At 40.0% G+C, this 18,045-nt stretch overlaps 3 protein-coding genes across 4 annotated transcripts in view; 2 read left to right on the forward strand and 1 right to left on the reverse strand.

Annotated features, from left to right (window-relative positions):
• Positions 1-73: 73 nt before the first annotated feature.
• On the reverse strand, positions 74-11,655 carry cd27 (CD27 molecule). The gene is made up of 8 exons (XM_005925241.3): positions 11,078-11,655; positions 5,543-8,908; positions 4,990-5,131; positions 4,773-4,898; positions 2,633-2,779; positions 493-543; positions 305-409; positions 74-191 (listed from the first exon to the last, which is right to left on the reverse strand). The coding sequence occupies exons 3-8, from the start codon at positions 5,129-5,131 to the stop codon at positions 88-90; spliced, it is 675 nt and encodes a 224-aa protein (XP_005925303.1). The 5' UTR covers positions 5,543-8,908; positions 11,078-11,655; the 3' UTR covers positions 74-87.
• A 67-nt stretch (positions 11,656-11,722) lies between these two features.
• tnfrsf1a (tumor necrosis factor receptor superfamily, member 1a) lies at positions 11,723-16,356 on the forward strand. 2 transcript variants are annotated; one of them, XM_005925242.3, is made up of 9 exons: positions 11,723-11,856; positions 11,951-12,065; positions 12,174-12,299; positions 12,419-12,574; positions 12,668-12,746; positions 13,480-13,523; positions 13,740-13,927; positions 14,015-14,132; positions 14,239-16,356. In XM_005925242.3, the coding sequence occupies exons 1-9, from the start codon at positions 11,788-11,790 to the stop codon at positions 14,526-14,528; spliced, it is 1,185 nt and encodes a 394-aa protein (XP_005925304.1). In that variant the 5' UTR covers positions 11,723-11,787; the 3' UTR covers positions 14,529-16,356. The 2 variants fall into 2 exon arrangements, with proteins under 2 accessions (XP_005925304.1, XP_005925305.1); XM_005925243.3 differs by having other exon boundaries at positions 14,018-14,132.
• Positions 16,357-16,477: 121 nt separating this feature from the next.
• The window catches only part of plekhg6 (pleckstrin homology domain containing, family G (with RhoGef domain) member 6), an 18,036-nt gene continuing 16,468 nt past the window's right edge, over positions 16,478-18,045 (forward strand). Inside the window, exon 1 of the mRNA XM_042222153.1 lies at positions 16,478-16,995. Within this exon, the coding sequence (XP_042078087.1) occupies positions 16,976-16,995 (20 nt within the window). The 5' untranslated portion in view covers positions 16,478-16,975. The remainder of the gene's footprint in view (positions 16,996-18,045) is intronic.

The following is an 18,045-nucleotide window of genomic DNA, read 5'->3' on the forward strand; positions in this document are numbered from 1 at the left end:
CAAAAGCAGTGGCGAATGTTTTCCATCTGGGATGTGCCACCGAGTGTCTTGTTAGGTTCTCGCTCCTCCAAATTCCAGATCTGGTCTTTAACACATAGGTTGGTCACATTTCCCGCACACTTCCTGGACGGGCTTGGACACTTCTTCATCACATGCAGGTTGTGTGGCAGGTTTTTCAGCCAAGAAGTACCCTAAGCAGCAAGAAATGACGGGATGGTTTTAATAAGAATTTAAACATTTGGGGGTATTTATAACAGAAAAGTTCTAAGAAAAATATTAAGTGATTTAAAAGAAATCTACTAACCGTGAGTGAATCTAATCCAGACTAAAAATGGCTTGATTTTTGTCACAACAACCAGTGCAATTCCTGTACACAGGAGGGCAATTATCACCAGGAACCACACCGTATCTATAATAACACATGAGAGAGTTAGTTTCCATAATTTACATCAGTTCAATAATTTCACAGGCAACACAATTTGGCTACTTTACCTGCAATCGGTTTAGTGGCGAGCCTGGTGGTGGTAACATCAGGTGTCGCCACTAGAGGGAAACATAAAAAAAAGAGAACCTTATAAGCTCACTGCAGGCATTATTAGTTCGATGACAAGATGACACTATTGTGGCTTGGATTTGTCAGTGAGCTCACTCTTTTGTCCCTAATGTTTAACTTATTTCATCATGTGTTTGTGTATGTGTGTGTGTGTGTGTTTGAATGTGTGTGTCCTTTCTCCACGGTTACTACAGAAGAGGCAAACAGTTACAAGAACATGCAAATAGCTTCCAAGCATTATTAACAGCTCATTTGTTTGGATTATTTTTAGTCATGTAACAGTTTCAGCTGAATCAGAAACATTTTAGGGATTCTGACTATGACCTGTCCACATTACTGTATGTAGGCAGGATTACAGTACAGGAAAACACATGCTACAACTAGGGCCTCTACAGTGACATTTAAAAAAAGAGACACAACAGACTGTTTTGCTCACCTGCCCTCGTACAGAGCCCCGAGTGATAATAACACAGGACACGACATTAAGACTTTGAATCAGTTAACAGATTCATGTACTACACCCCTAAATCTGCCTGTCTTCTAGAACTTGTTATCATGGATTGCTACACTGTTACTGAGTTATGTTGTAGGGGGGATGGAGGCATGAAAGGAAATTTTTTTTAAGCACTGCGCAGAGCTTTGCCAGGAGGCTGTTGAGGTAGACAAGAGAAGTGCACAATTCTCATATTCTCACCTGTGTCTGTGCTCTCCTCTGTGGTTAGGTTTAGGCAACTCAAGCACTTCACATGAAGTTAGTAAATTCCCTAACCTTTGTGAAGTGCTGATGGTGCCAAAACGTAACCATAATTAAAAAAAATCTGTTTAAGCTGTAAGTTGTAAACAACATTTCTTCATTGTGTTTCATGAAAAATGCGATCCGATAACAAATATTTTATTTTTTAATTTGTTGTTGTTTTAAACACTTTTTAAACACTGATGTTATCACCTCAGAGTGCATACTTGTCCCTCGCAGACACACTGGGTTTAAGGTGGATGACATCAGCGTTAAGTGCATCTAAACTCATTACTGGCAGACTTTAAAAACTAGAAACAACGAGCTGAAAGATGCTAAAAGGCCACATAGAGCTGACTGACCTCTGTAGGGTTGTGGGTGATGACTATCTATGATTGGGTTTCTCTAAGCAAGTCTTGACGTTAGTGCTGCTTTACAATATCCTGGTGGTACTTTTGTGTTGATATCTTCTTTTCTTTGGGTTAAAATATGCACTCAAAAAATTAGTCTTTGCCCTCATAAACACAAAATGAAACTGAAGTATATCAAATCAAAGGTTTATTCATTTAATTCATTAATTGTGATTTATTTTTTTTAGGGAGCTCAATGTAAGTTTCATTTGGCCAGATTCCATTAATTTGAACATTTTACGTTGTACTTACGTAACTGAATGTTTTCATGTAATCAGATTACTTAACGTCACCACTTTGGGCATGAATATTTTTTGAGTGTGAATGTTTCCTTGTTTGTAGGTACCCCACTGGATCCAGACAAACACGCTAGTAAATGCTCTTGTGCATACATGTAAATAAACAGTTTCTTTTAACAAACTTATTACTCTGAGCTACTTTCAGTCTTGTTTTCATAAAATAAGGCATTTGAACTCATGGGTTCTCAGGAGTATTTTTAAATAAAAAGAAGTTATATTCCCAGATGTAGTTAAATGAGTAACTTCTCATGAAAAATGAGCATTTGCTGCCCTTTTGTGGTTCAGCCTGTACACTCAGACAAGTTTGACGCCTAAATCATTTTGGTGTAAAAGATGAGTATATCTGTTATGTTATTGCTTTTCATGGTAGTGTTAAATTAGTCTCCGATCTTATGTCTTTGGGCAACGCATCTACAATGTTCTTTTTTGTGCTTTTACACTGATAATCTGTAGCAAATTGTTAATTAAAGAATGCAAAAGGACAAAGCTCCTTAATGAGAATGTGATGCTGCACGTGGCCCTCAAGTGTGTTATGGTTGAAACTATTCAAAACAAAACACTGCAATGAATAAATGATAACCACTGTGTCAACAATTGTTTCACATTTAGTTGATTGTGCCGAGAAGGGCTCACTTACCAGTAGTAGATGGAGGGACGGTGGGTTTGACTGTGGCTGGTATCAATACACACTCTTTACAGTCTTGGTCTTTGCACTTGTAGCCAGCCTTACATGTGCACACGGTGTTATGAGTCGGATTGCATTCTGTCTTGACCTCCATGTTTGCTGTGGAAAAACACGGTCATTGTTAAAAGTGATTTAAAGACGGATAAAGTTGAAAGTGTGTGCAAAGGATGTCTTTGTGATAAAACTGAAAATGTGAAATGACTCACAAAACTGGGCACGACAGGTAAAGATTCTGGTTTGAAGTCATAAGACCGTTATATTATCACGTCTGGTGCTTCTTCTTTAGAGAATTTCAGTTTGATGAAACAAGGTCTTTCTTAAATGATGCTTTAGTGTGCACACCTCAATCTGATGTTACATATTAGCAATCAGCGAACTACTTATATGACTTCCAAAGAGTCACAGTCATCCCAAAACCAAACACACAAAGTGAAAATCGTAAACAGAAATCATTTTGTGGCATTTAGGGTTACAGAGGGACGTAGCACAACATGCAGAGTCTTAAAAGCTCACCAGCCAACAGCGGTCCACAAGCAGAATAAAAATATTTTCACTTTTTCCAGACAGATTACTATAAAATGACCAGCTGAGGTCACAACACGAGGACTGTGGACATTTTAAAGCTGGCAGCGACTCTTACGTGTGTGCTCAGCACTGTTTTACTCTGCTGTCTTATAATAATGAATTAAAATGCAGTGAGAGCAGTAAGCAGCATAAACATACAGAGTAGTAAACAGAAGAGAACAGGTAACCAAGCATTTTGTTCCATGAAGCCCTCTGAGGTCCACACATCCAAACTCTTATCATCATCACCAACAAATCATTGGCACCAACAACACAGAAGCACTTTTTATATCACTGCTCTGCTATGCAAAGTTTTTGAGTGGGCTGAATTATTTCCATAGCCGTTAATTGGTATAAAGCCCCTTCTTGTGCTTTGAACGCCCACCTTCCTCTGCTGAAGAAATGTAAACAGTTGTTCTAATGTGCAGGTGTATAAACAATAAGTAGATGTTTGGTCGATGTTAAATGTCTATATGTATCTGGTTTGTAATTTGGAAAAGGTATGTGAGCCCTTTGGTTATGATATGTGTAAAAAAAGGCTTCTTGGTTGACACACAAAAAAGTCAAATTCAGCTAAAATGCACATGTAGCCAAAATTGAGACCGAGAAACTCAAATTTGTCTCAGTTCTGTGTTTTCTCTTGTCTGTTTTCCACAGTGACATTTAAAAAAGGCACGACATGCTGTTTTGTTCACCTGTACCAGCACAAAGCCCTGAGTAATAATAACATAGGACATGACATTTCTGCTCTTTCCGCTGTTTGCTGCTTTTTTGGTATTTTGCTCTTTTTTCCACTGACATGAAGATGGTCTGCTTTTTCATCCTCCTCCTGTCTCGGTGGGCTGTGCCGCAGACCATGTCGAGATTACTGTGTAAACACAAACTTCTGCTGCAGAATCTCATCATATTAAACCCCAGTGCTGGCTCACAGTTGGTTTCACAGACCCCCTTCTCTTCCCCTTCTGTCTTTCATCTCCTTCTGACTGTATCCCCCCGTTGATACATGAAATGGGAAATCCCCTTGCGTAAGTTTTGTATATGCAAACTTCTCTGAAATCCTGAGTTGAGAAACAGCTAGCAGTCTGACTTTGTCAAAATTCTGTGGAGTCATTGGTCAAATGCAGTGGTCAGGTCGACAGAGAGTTAATGACTCACTCACACATCTCACATCAAGAGAGAGCATGATAGAGCTCACACACTAACACAAAATGTATAAGCAACCACATGTTTCACTATAACAAGGGGAGGGGGGGTCCTGAGTAGTATTTTTACTGTAATGCTTTGTCATTCTTCTATCTGCTTAAAAGATAACAGGTGCGCTCTAGCGGGAATATCTATGTACAAGAGCTCGAATCAATGTGTCTGTAGAAAAACGTGTAAGTCGTAAAACCCACTACGTCATCATTCCTGCCACTAAAGCTCTTTGTGCTGTCAGTCTAAAAATTGCCTTAAAGTTTTCACACATTTCAAATCCTCACATGTACTGTAGCGCCTCCACGCCCAAAGCTAAAGATGTGAAGTTACTCACGTTTACTGCAGCTGTCACAAAATTCACAGTTCATCGCCGTGTTGTAGCCGGCTGTGTATTTCCCAGCTTCACAGTGTTCACATTTATGGTCACAGTTTTTCTGTGAGCGTCTGGCCATAAACTCACCTGGAATATATGAAACATCAGTTTGCAGTTAAAGCACTACTGTTGACATCACAGCCATGAGCTTTAATGGGATGTGAGGAAGTTACTGTACCTGCAGGGCACTTTTCACAACAAAACGTAGGTGATATATATGGCCAGCTGTACTGTGTTGGACTGCAAGTGGGCTTTACAGGGTTAGAAGATAGCAAAGGTAGGAAGCACAGTATTGGTAAAATAAAACAGAGTGGCCGCATCTGGGAAGAAACATACAAGAAAAGAAGAGGAGGAGGAGGAGGAGGAGGAAAAGGAGGGGAGTAAGCAGAGACAGGAGGAAAAGTATTACTATCATGATTCTGTCAAATGTATTCACATAACAATCCCAGCAGGCACTCAGTGAAACACACTAAAGATTAAAGATGATAAATATCATAACATCTTCCGTTCTGAGAAAAAGAATTCGGTAGTCAGGCTGCCTAAATATGTTAGGACACACATTTTAAACTCTAAAAAAGCCTGTAACACACTGATGATAAAACACATACAAAATACAACACTAAGAGAGACCAGCTTTACATCCTAATGCAAACAGGTTACAAGGCTCTACTAAAACATTCAAATTGATAAAGTTATAGCTGAAAATACATGCTGTGAAAATCTTTACTTACTGTGGAGGAGAGGTTTTAGCAAGATGTCACTTGGGACCCTCTGAGCCTGAGACTGAGCAGGGGACGAGAAATGTGTCAAGGGACTATTCATAAAATGTCAGAGATGACTCATCCTGAAAACCTGACATATTAACATTCAACATCCTTGTCCCACTCTCTCTCTCTCCTGTCTTTTTGGAGACCACCTTGGCTGTGCACAGCAACATACCCCCCGTCAGCCTCCACATTTTTCCATCATCATATCTCTCTCGTTTCCTCCAAAATCTGCTTTTGCTGCGAGCACTCTGATGCTTTTTATTCTCTCGTTTTCTCTTTCACCTCTGCCACTCTCGCTCTCTCTCGCCTCTTCTTAGCACAGGATGATGAAGTCGTTTAATGTAAGGCATCGTTTACCTCATAGGTATCTTTTTACTCTTATAGAAAGGTGTTAATGAGAAAAATGTCATTCCAAGAAATTACTTTGTGATAATGAGAAGGCGTGTAATGTTATGAGGATTGAAAACATTGCAATGCCAATTGCATGCATAAGTCCCAAATTGCTCATTACAAAATTTTTTATCATTTCAAATATAAACATTTGGCTGACAAAAAACCAAAATGTTTCTGTAGAATAATGTGCAAGTTAAGAAACAGTTATGTTATTCTTTATCAACTCATATACACATTGGAGCAATTAAAGGATAATATGCGCGTTTCTTTAAATGGTGTGACGTGTAATCATGCTAAGGCATGAATTTATTGTTTTATATCTACTGGCATTATTACCTCTACCAAGGAAATTATTGGCTGTGTGTGTGCGTGTGCGTGTGTGTGTGTTGTCAGTTGGATTACTCAGAAGGTAAGGACTGATTAATATAAAAATGTTACCAAAAGTGGAGCATGGGTGAATTTACAATTTTAAGTTTTGGAGTCAGATTTAGAGCCAGGACTGTCACAGGGGCTTGAGTGTGAGGACCCAAATGACGGGCAGACTGAGGCGAACAAAAAGCGAGCTGTTTACTGCAGACTGATGTCAAGGTTGTACAAATGTGAATCATGAGGGACAAAGGAAACTGAAAACTATAACTACTGAAACCTAAGACTTGAAAGCACACTAAGGCCTTCAAACACCAGAAACACCAGAGGTCGGGACCACTGGGAAAGAGAACAGAAACATACACAGACAATATACACAGAAGGGTAATTAGGGAAAGTGGAGATAAGACACAGGTGAACTAAATCAGACAGAAAACAAGGTACAAGAAGCAAAAATAAAGGCAACGCACAAGGAATTCTAACTCTCAAAGTAAAACGGGAAATGTGATAATTAAATAGGGAAGACATACACGTGAATGAATTTAATGCACAAGACTTGACATAGCAGAAAGGGAACACAGGAAGGATTACAGCTAAGGCAACTAGGAACCAAGAATGGGGCTAAATTTACTAAGAGTAAAAAAACAAGAAATGATATAAAACATTAAACAAACCTAATAGAAAGTCAAAAAAAAAAAACACCTTACACACTGGGCAAACTAGCTGAGTTTTTTTAAAGGCTGACATTTTGATATAGGACAAAATTGGGCATTTCACATCACAGCTTCACACACACTTCTGAAGTGGGATAACAAAAAAAAAAAGTGAGGCATCATGTTTAAGATAGACTCTCAATATAATCACAATATTAAAAAAACGATCCGGATCCAGACATTCATCTGGATCCAGCAGCTCGTTTGTTCATGGTGTGGACCTCATTGATATCCTTGTATGAAGTCTTAGTCTGTCTTCTGTTAGTTTCATGCACACTTCAGTTTGTTATCTGAAGGTTGAGTGTATTTTTTCTGAATTGAAACAAAAGGTATATTTTCCAGACGGGGGTAAAACCGTGCTGTAAATGATAAGAATGATATGTTTCTAGTTAATTGCTTTATTATTGGTGTAACTGGTAGCGTAGGTGTGAGAACATTAATCAGCAAAAACTGACAAAATGCCATTAGTGTGTAGATAGCTGCCAGCCAGCGATAATTACTATACTTGACCTCAGTTTTCACAGAAACCAAGCCACAGCACGTGACCTCCTTTCAACAGTGAAACGGGGACTAGGTTTAAGGAAATAGGGGCAGCCTCAAGTGACAAGTGTGACTATAGCTGAGTAGCAACACTCAAACAGAATACAGAGATGACTGGATGAGAGATGACTGTGCAACAAGACCATGGCTGATCATGAACTGGTTACAGCAAAACTGGTCATGCTTATCTTGAGGTTTCAGTATCAGTATTGATGCTTGACCGTAAGAGTTGATACGTCTAAACAGAACTTCAAAAGTTCTTGTGCCAGGAACATGTTGACTCTTTTGTTATGAAGTAAACAGATAAATAAACGCCACTTTTTAGTTGACAAAATCTGCATGCTGAGTCAGAGATGAGCCAGTCAGTCCTCACAGCTGGACTAGAAGACTGTGTGGGGGAATCAACAGTCTATTTGCATGTGCATTTCTGCAAAGACCTATGTATGCCAAACGGGTTAGTGTAAGTGACACTTTATGTGTGACACAGAGGAAGACTGGGTGAGAGGGAGGAGGAAGAGTGAAGAGATGAAGATGCTTTTTTTGTTGCTAACTATAAAGGAAGGATGTGGTTTTTCTGAGGAAGCACTTGTCTTGCTCTGCTGAATGAGCTCTTTAGTATACTGTAATAGCAAAGTCGCGTGAGGTAACGCTCTGCTGGCCTCCTTAATAAAGGACTGGTCTACTACAGGATGCTCTTTTAAAAATTATGGTGCCTATAAATATAGTTAAGTGATACTTGCCTTACAGCCTATGCTTAATCTCTGTAGTCAATTTCACAGTATGCAAAGACGTTTTTATCAGGTCCTTTCCAGAATAACTAATGATTTCAAAGTAATGGCTTAACCACTCAGCGTCCACTCATTTGGTGATTCGTTTAGGAGTAAAATGATACAAAGGTATTAAAGGTTCATCCCTTTATAGGACATTTTCAGATCTTTGGCACATTCAAGCAGAAGAGAGCAAGACGAATGTCATAGACTGCAAGTGTGGAAAGAAAGTGAAAGACGTGCCCAGACCCAGGTCCCTGACAGAAGCTGGGAAGAAGACACAACACGGGGATGTATTATCATTTATCGCACTGTAAATAAACGCGCCGTTAGCGTTTTGGGTCCTATTTTCCTCCACATCCCCACGGCTTGCCCTGGCAAACCGTGACAGAATCATCCTGCGTCGGTGGAGGCTTCACCACACTATTAAGTAGCTCCCTCCGCCGATGCTGATCCGCTGACGGTGTGTGGCATCCTCCTCGGGCGTGGCCAGCAATCTTCAGCCTGCAGCCCGGCCTCCTGGTTACAGCCACAACCACACACACACCTCCCTATACATACACACGGAAAAAAATAACAGTGAACACACACACAAAATATAAAAAGGTCCACAACTGCTCAGGGACCCTGGGTCCCTCAGACCGTTTTTTAACGTTTCAACGTTGTCTTTAATTAAAGAGTAGTTAATAAGCAACCCCGTTTACAAAAAGCAGCTGGCACACCTTAATAATGTAAACAACATGGCCTGCAGAGAGGTCAGTTAAGCATCCATAGCAGATGGCAGCACCTGCCTGCAATGATGGTACTTGTGACACAAATGTGAAAGCTACATACATGATATGTAGTAATGTCCCCTCCCTTTCATCACTGTGCTGGCTTTTAAATTCCTCTTTACCCCCTGGGAGGCAATCTTTTACTTTTCATTCATTAGATCACAGCTCAGGCCCCAAAACGCTTCTGGATCTTCTTTGGTTATGTTTTTTATCTGGGTCCGTCCTTTGGGAGGTTTACGGGCTTGCCCAGCTGTGAGCAGACGCACAGAAAGACCCAGAACCCGTTTGAGACATACATAAATACTGAGCCACCTACACCTACACGTTATTATTACAGCTGTTTGGCCATTAACTCTGCAGTTATTGAGTCAGCGGAGCGTTGGAGACTTTTCTGCACAGTGTGGCTCAGCACTCTGTAACTTCACTTGGTCTCGACTTCATAGATAATTTCTGTGATTCCTTAATGGCGCTAAAAGATTAAGGGGTGTTGTTCAATATTTTGATATATACGATGCCCTCCCCCGCAATGACGAAGTGGAAATCGTTGCTGGAGAGAAGACTGTCTGGAATATCCTGCTTAGTCTGCTGCCACTACGATGGAGGACTGATGGATGGATGCCAGATTTTAGCACTCACACTGGTGCGTGGACGTGCAGCGGCTTGCAGTCCTTGCCACTTGTATACAGAGGTGTTCTGAATATGAAAACCTACAATGCAATGCTAGTATGAACTACTAGCCCACGCAGTCTTTCGCACCGAGGTGAACCCCTCCCTGTATTTGGGAAAGACTAAATCACCCTCTCTCCGAGATACTCTTTTTATCCGGTCAAGCTACTGGCCTATCGATGTTTAACTCTATGTTTTAGGTTGTGGATTGTTCCCTTAGATATCTGTGTATATATAGTCTAAAATTTAATTTAATATCTTTTTTTAATGTAGAAATTTCCAATTCATTTTTTTTAAAAAGCTGCAAATGATCGTAGTGTGCTTTTATTTACAGATAGCTCCACATCCCAAGTGTTTTATGATTCTTGTTATTGTCCTTATTGAACTGAAGTTGACTTGTCTGCTGGTTTAACGGCTTTCCTACAGGTTTGTTGTGTTTTTGAACCTCAGGTGCAGTTTTGCCAGTTTGCCTGTGAAACTAATTCCTGTGAAACGTGCGCGTCACAGCATTTCCCGTTTGAGACCGCCTCCCCTCTTCAGAGACTGGGCAGCAGCAGTTCTGTCGCGCTGCTTTCTCTAAAATATATATGTGTACTTCAGTAACTGAAATGCCGATTTTCACGCAAGGAGCTGAGGTTAAGAAATATTCCTCAGAGTGACGGTGGTTGTCCAGGTAAGTGACGGTTAAATATCTAAGCAGTGTGTCTGTGGGAAGGAGCGATTCATATCAGACTGTGGTGGGCGTTTGTGTGGTGGGTAGTTAAATCGAAACCAGTGACAAGAAAAAAGTTAAATGAAAAGTGCAGATTAAGTTCTCAAACGCGTCAGTGTTATCTGTAAATACGTAAAAATAAGACACGTCGAGTTTTTTTGCGCTTAAAAACACTCGGAAAAGTTTCTAATCTCAGCCTTTGACCGCGACAGGGAAGCGAAGAGGGAAGCTGCCCAAACAAGTGGCGCAGATATGCGACCTTCGTTTACTGAGCACAAAATCAGTCTCTCTGTGAGTTATTTCTTTAGGGATCACACTGACTTCACAGTAGTCACACCCAAACCCGTCCTCTTTAAGGTGTTTAAATTCATTGAATTAAGGGCTTGTTAACGGGAGAAGATGCATAATGTGCAGTATTATGTGTAGGATTGTATAAAGCACCGCTCTGCTAATAGTCAGCTTTAATAAAAAATCCAGGCGAAAACATTTGCAGCCTCAGCCCCCGCACGCGTTACATATCCGTATACCTGTGGCGTTACATTTGTGAGATAAATGAGATAAATTATTACCTGTGCAGCGGCTTGGAGACAGTTTCGTTTCATCTTCTCACCATGCTGGGAAAACCACTTCTGATAATTCAGCCTCTACCACACACATCATTTCATCTAATCTATTTAAAATTTCTGTCCAATACAAGTCTATGGACACAATGTGAACCCGGGGTTCACTTTGTTTCACTTCTGCTAATTTAAATGTAAAAAAATAATTTTTAATAATGCTCCACATCTCTATGCAAACTCCTTCTATGTTATCAGGAGTTGAGCAACCAAACTTGGCAGGTCTCGGGGTTCTTATCTATCATCAGATGTTATGATGTCATTTTGTTGCCTAGCATTCACCTACCAACTGGATTAAATAGCACATTTTTAGCATTTATGCAACCATAACACCTGATAAAAGCACAGTATGTCTTAATGTTATGACACAATACTGTAGCATATGAGTAGTTCTAAAGTGAACAAGCAAACATGGTAGCGGCTGATGCGATTAGAGCTTTAAAATGCATTCTGCTCTCTGCCAAAATCCTGCTTTATGATTTTTGTACTGTGCCTATTCCTAAAATCCTTTTTGTTAATTACCATTCAGCTGACCAGAGAACAGACCGCAATCCTACACAGCAGCCAAGGGGCCAGTGCGAGGATTGGGGGCTGATGGAGTGCAGCAGCTATGCTATGCAACTACACTTCCTCAAATTAGTGGACTTTGGGTCATTTTGATTATGGAGGCCCTTCGGCACAGAGGACAGAGGAGTAAAAAAGCCTCTTTTGGCACCTTACTTTGCCTGATGGTGAGAACACCTTAAAGGTCACTGCATGAAGAAATGAGAAATTCCCTTGTTGGGAACTTCTCTTTGGATATTCATTGTAAATTCTTTGTTTTAGTGCATGTTCATCACCACTTTGGCATCGTTACCAGAGTCACAGGAAGTTAATAAGAACTGTAAACCTGACGAATTTCACACTGAAGATGGAATATGTTGCAACAAATGCAGTCCAGGTACTGGATGAGCCACTGCATATCATATATATTCACAGTGACAAGCAAATAATCTGAGACATCATCAAGCTAACTTTTTGTTTTTACACGTAATTTTCCTGTTTTCAGGTTTTAAGCTTCAAGAAAAATGTCATGGTCCCAAAGAGAGATCAACCTGCACACAGTGTCCAGGAGGACAGTACTTAGAATTTATGAACTACTCCCCCAACTGCCTACCTTGCAGAACCTGCAAAGGTAGAGCAACTTTATCCTTTCCTGACTCAGTCTAACATGTTAGATTTAGAAGTATATCTTCAGCTTCAGGTTTGCCTTACTTGATTTTCTTGTGTGTGTGTGTGCGTTCCTTTCTGCAGCTTTAAAGAATGAAATCCAGGTGTCGCCATGTTTAGGAAACCAGAACACTAAGTGTCGATGTAAAGATGGATATTACAAGATTAGAATTGACAGCGAAACCTTTGAATGTCGCAGATGTAAAACGTGCAAAGCCGATGAAGTGGAAATGCAGAAATGTAAGCCTTAACTTATTCCAGTACCCACCCAGTCATGGCCCATAATGCATTTCTTCATGTGAGTCTAAATAGAAACAATCTTGCTGTTCACAGGTACACCAGATAATAACACTGTGTGCAGATGTAAGGACAATTACTACAAAGACAACGGCAAGTGCAAACTGTGCGAGAGGTGAGCATACGACTGTTGTATGTGAGCTTTGTGTGTGTGCGCATTGTTCCTATTTCACTGTTTGGGATTGTTTGTTTAAATGTTAACGGGGAAGTGTGTTTGTAGAATTGAAACTCTCAGCACATTTCTCAGCGTGTTCAGTCTTTCCATTTGTTGGCAACAGAGAAGTTATGACACATGAAAACCTGAGATGTGAACAGTCACTGAACAAGTTCTCATTTGTTAAACACACGGTCTGTCTGTCCCACTCAGGGAGGAAGTAAATGTTTATAAGTCTTAGAAACACTCGAGTCAAGCCGATGTAGACAGATGTCTTATGTGGATGTCTTATACTTAAAAAAATAGAATTATGAATGTAAAAATCATGGCAACCCACATTTTGTGTTAGTTAATAATTTAGCATGTGGATAGGTACAGTGGTATTTATCATGGGAAAAAACCTGAGAGCCCAGGGGAACTTACTGCCCGTACTTTCAACAATCCCGAGCTACATTCTTTCTAACAAATAAATGTAGCAATTAGTAGTGATTGTGACAGCTGAATAAGTGTTAATTCAACACTAATTACTTGCTTAGTGGTAACTTTGAAACAGTACTGAAAGTGTGAAAATGAAATTGCTTGAATTCATATGATGATGTAAAAAAGGCATCTTGGCTGTCATGTGAATCGTTTCCTCTTTAAGATGTGCTACTTCCTCGTCCGTGTTATGAAATGTGTTCTCTCTTCTCCACAGTTGCTCTCCTCAGTGCAACCACTTGTGTTCAAAACCCACAATAGGTGAGCACCAACCAGGCCCTCTTTCTCACAAAAGAGTGAGCAAATAGAATAATCATAGATGTACTTAAGCATATTAAAATATTATTAATAATTTTGTTGACTAAGACATAATGTATGTTTTTTCAATTCTCAACTCCAGTAAAACTTTACATTTTCTGTACATTTTCTTTTCTTATGTTTTAATATGGATCTATTTTTTTTTCTGTAACTTTCTAGCTACTTCAAAAGAAAATACGCCCAATGAACTGGACTCTATTGTCAATATAATTGCTGGAGCTGCAGCTGGAATATTAGTGTTGATGGTGTCGGTGGTTTTAATGACGTATGTGATCACGAAACGACAAACCAAAAAAAGGCTACTACGGTCCTCCCAGCGATCTGATGCTTCCCAGGAATCTTGTGAGGTACGTTGATTTAACTGCCGGTCGTTACTTTTCTTAGTTCGGTCTACAATCTGCAGAAAATAAATAGGATCTGCTCTTGTTTTATAGCAGGTCTTGGTGAAGAGTGAGGAACATTTGGAGACCATTGTGACAGAGGTTCCTCAGACTTCTGTGGCCCAAGTGGAGACGTCCAAACTGCCTGACTGTGTCCCGCTGGAAATCAATCGTGAGTGTATAGCTCCTCATCAGAGGTCCAGTGTGCAAGCTTCAACAAAAAGTGCTCAGTTGTATCGCTTTTGCTCAATACCCCTATTCATTTCTCCCCCCAACAGTCTCTGAGCTGATCTATGCCGTCCTGGATCTGGTACCTGTGGTGCAGGTGAAGCAGCTGGTGCGTTGTCTTGGTGTGACTGATACAGAGATTGAACAAGCAGAGATGGATCACCGATCCTGCCGGGAGGCTCACTACCAGATGCTGCGGGTGTGGGCCTTACATTCAGGTGGAGGAGGACGAGGTGGAATGCTGCACAGGCCACTGTTCAATGAATTATTAGAAAAACTAAGAAATATGCACCTGGGGAAAGCAGCTGAGGAACTGGAGACAAAATATGGCATTCAGTAACTCTGTAAAACGTGCCAAGAGGAACAAAATGCTTATGAGCCCAAGTATTGCTGGCTTTAAGGACTCAATCGTGGATGCCAAACTGGCCTGGTGCTACAACAAAAGCAGCAGCTTTATTTCACAGTACACATATGAGACTGAAGACTTTGGGTCCTTCTTTGACAATCACACAGCGAGATGACGGGAAGAAACAACTAAGAGCAAATGAACAAACGGCTGAAAGCGTCGCAGAAAACGTTTGCATTCAGATCATTTTCAAAGAGCTTTTTACAATGAGTAGTTTTTTACATTTTGAAAACCAGGATTATTTCTTTATTGCTGAGCAATATCTGAGAAGACTGATGCTACTCTCTTCACTTTATATATAATCCTACAGCTATTTTGTACCTTTAAACCAAGCCAAGCTATACTCCCCAAAGCAAACTATATTTCCCAAAGACGCAGACATTCATTAACATGACCAGTGTTAAAGGATAGTTGTTCCTCTGGCTCTAGAATGACAGTCCTACGCTGCACCAGTAGAGAAGTCCCAAGTTGGGCGTTGAGACAGTTTTGTGACCAAAAGTAGCCTCAGAAACAAATCTGACAACTTAAAAAACAAACAAACCCAAAATGAGCAATGTAAGTGTAGCGTGAGACAATGTGATGGTGCAATTGTAGAAATGCCAAAGCAGACAAATAGATTTTGAGGTAAAACATGCAAAAAGAAATGTTTGAGATTCCAAAAGAAGGTCTAGTTGAGTCATGCCAGGTAAATGTTGGCACATACGATGGAAGAGTGGTGGAGAAATTGCACTCATTCGTTGTAGCGTAGGATTCAGGAGGTGTTATCACTGTGCGATCGGCATACCTCAAACTTAATATCCTGCTAAAGCTTTTTCCTGCTAAAATCTTGCAGTCTGAATGCACCTTAACCAATGTGTTATTTCTTTATTATCACTATGACAAGTCTCTTAAAATGGTTGATGCATTTTGTACCGTATGCATTTCTATGTAGTTTTATTAACTTTTAAGGGAGTCAAATGTATCTACTTTACTAGTGTGTTTAACTTAAGCTACCCATTTTTTTTATTGTAAATAGTTGCAATTAAAAAAATAGTTACAAGTTAAACTTATTATTGCAAAACATGTATTTCTTTCTAGAGGGAAGTGGTGTATTTAATCCCGGTACCGTTGAGTTAACAGGTAATGTTTTAATAGGACAGTGGTTCACAAACATTCTGTGGCATGCTTCAACTTAAAAATAAATTTATCCACCCCCACCTCCTTTCCCTTGCAAGAGCTCGTGCACGGTTTCTGTCACTCATTAACATCGATGAGGAAGGAACTTAAAAAAAGAGGGACAGAGATTCTAGTTGAATTTCAGTCATATGAAGGTCAGCACAGTAATACTGACAAGCTTTTTACCCCTTGATTGTGCATGTTCTTCCTCTGGTGCTGCACCCACACAGGGAGGCCCACCTTGCAGTTGAGGACCACTGAAATTGTATTGGAAACTTTGTGGTTCCTACTTACAGTAGGGCTGACTGCTGCCACATTCAATGATAAGCTTTCAATGAAACCCTATCATGCAAGCATTATTCATACTGCTATAGAAAAGAGGACACACCTGTTCCCAGTGTCTCTCAGCTGAGCGACTTTTATAATACAGTTGTTTCACCGTGCGGATTCACATAGCAATCAGTAACATTTGAATTGAAAAGTGTATTTTCAAATGGTTTTATACTTAAAACAAAAATATTTACCGACTGGATGATGATTGTCAATCAATGTTGCGCATCAATCAAATGTAAAACTCAAGTTTTAATAAATGTGTCATGTCTCTTTCTCTGTGTGTCTGAGTTACATGTGTGAAAAATGTAATTGTGCATATTTCACTGCAGGCACGCTGCCAGTCTGCATTCCAACGGGGCTTTAATCATTAACACGAAATGTTATCTTTCTGTGGCTTTAAATGGAAGGACGTTTTGCTTTAACCTAACCTGATAGTTTTATAAAAATTCTATTTCCTTAGCTACATTCATTTGCGTAGACTTCTTCCCCATAACTCCATGTGCATGCAATATAAAACACTGAATCTCGTCTCTGTATCCCTTATTGGTTTTTCATATAATGAATAGCTGAACGAACACACACACACTCTGCTGCTGTTTTTAAACTTTCCTGGTTGTTCGGGGTGATCAATAATCCTGATTGACAAGAAACAACAAAACAGATCACCTTCAAAGAAGCAAGTCACCACCTCCGCTTCACTAAGCACCTTAACTGCGACACATTAACCAACCCTCAGCGCTGATTTGTTGACTGCAGAATCCAGTCGTTCCTGTCAGGCCAGTTGCAGAAGGAAGGGGTGCAGATGAAAAGAGTAGGGAGGGAGGGACAAGCAAGCTAGAAAGAAAGGAGGTGGAGAAAGCTAACAGAAACCAAAGATGACTCTGTGAAACAAAATGGATTCAGCCAAGTCCAGGTAAACTTTATGATTTTATCTGTTAAAACAGCTGTTGGTTAAAGGGTAGACACTGCTTTGAAGGAACAGTTTGTTTTATGTGTTGACCACAGCAAGGCCCTGACACGTCAGAGCTCATGTGTAGATTCACGGACTCTGATTTGATTTGTTGGCTTGCTGAAGTTATAAAATTACCAACATGCTTGTCTTTATTGACTAATCATCATGTTTTAAAGAAGATCCAGTGCTGTAATTGCGATATAATTATAATTCACTGATCACTGAGTTACAGTAGGATATAGGCAGTGATTGTAAACAAGTATGACATGGTGATGAAAGCACTTGAGTCAGTGCGCTGATGTTTGACAGTAGAGTGACAGCAGATGCGTGCGGTGTACTGAATCTGTTTGCTCGTGTGAGAATCTTTGCTTTTACGATACTTTCTCAGACTGTCCAAATGAGAGTAGGAATCCTGGTAAAAGTGTTAATGTAAAACACACCTGAAGCTTTAATCCTGCCAGTGTAACAATGACACCGCAGGCTACAGCTATAAATGGTGCAGTGGGGACTGGGGGCTTAAGCTACTGCAGGAAATGTTATAAGGTGGAAATAATGACAGATAAGTCCAGGTGTGACACCCTGACCCGCACAGCTGTGTAACGACACCTGGAATCATTAAAAACTGCTGGTGTCCTGTTTTAATCAGTGCGATCAGCAGCCTGTTCAGACGGCTCACTGCTGGTATTCGCCGTGTCACTCTGATCCTTTAAAGTCAGAATGTGGGTCAGTATTAGAGCATCGCTCACTTCAGACAGGAGCTCACGTGTATTTGACTGGTTTTGTCATCTGGTCTTTTTTTTTGTGACTGTCCTGCTTATTTAATCTTTTTTATTGGAAGTAAATACGTTTGTCATTAAATCTGCCATGTGTCTTAATAATAATAATAATAATAATAATACATTTTATTTATGAGCGCCTTTCAAGTCACCCAAGGACACTTTACAATAGGATAAAACATTTAGTAAAACAATGGCAGAATAAGAACAATAAAACAAAAGCACAAGATAAAAT

This window comes from Haplochromis burtoni, unplaced genomic scaffold (genome assembly GCF_018398535.1).
Source record: "Haplochromis burtoni strain Fernald_Lab_line unplaced genomic scaffold, NCSU_Asbu1 Contig_80, whole genome shotgun sequence".
In the NCBI taxonomy this organism is placed as follows: Eukaryota; Metazoa; Chordata; class Actinopteri; order Cichliformes; family Cichlidae; genus Haplochromis; species Haplochromis burtoni.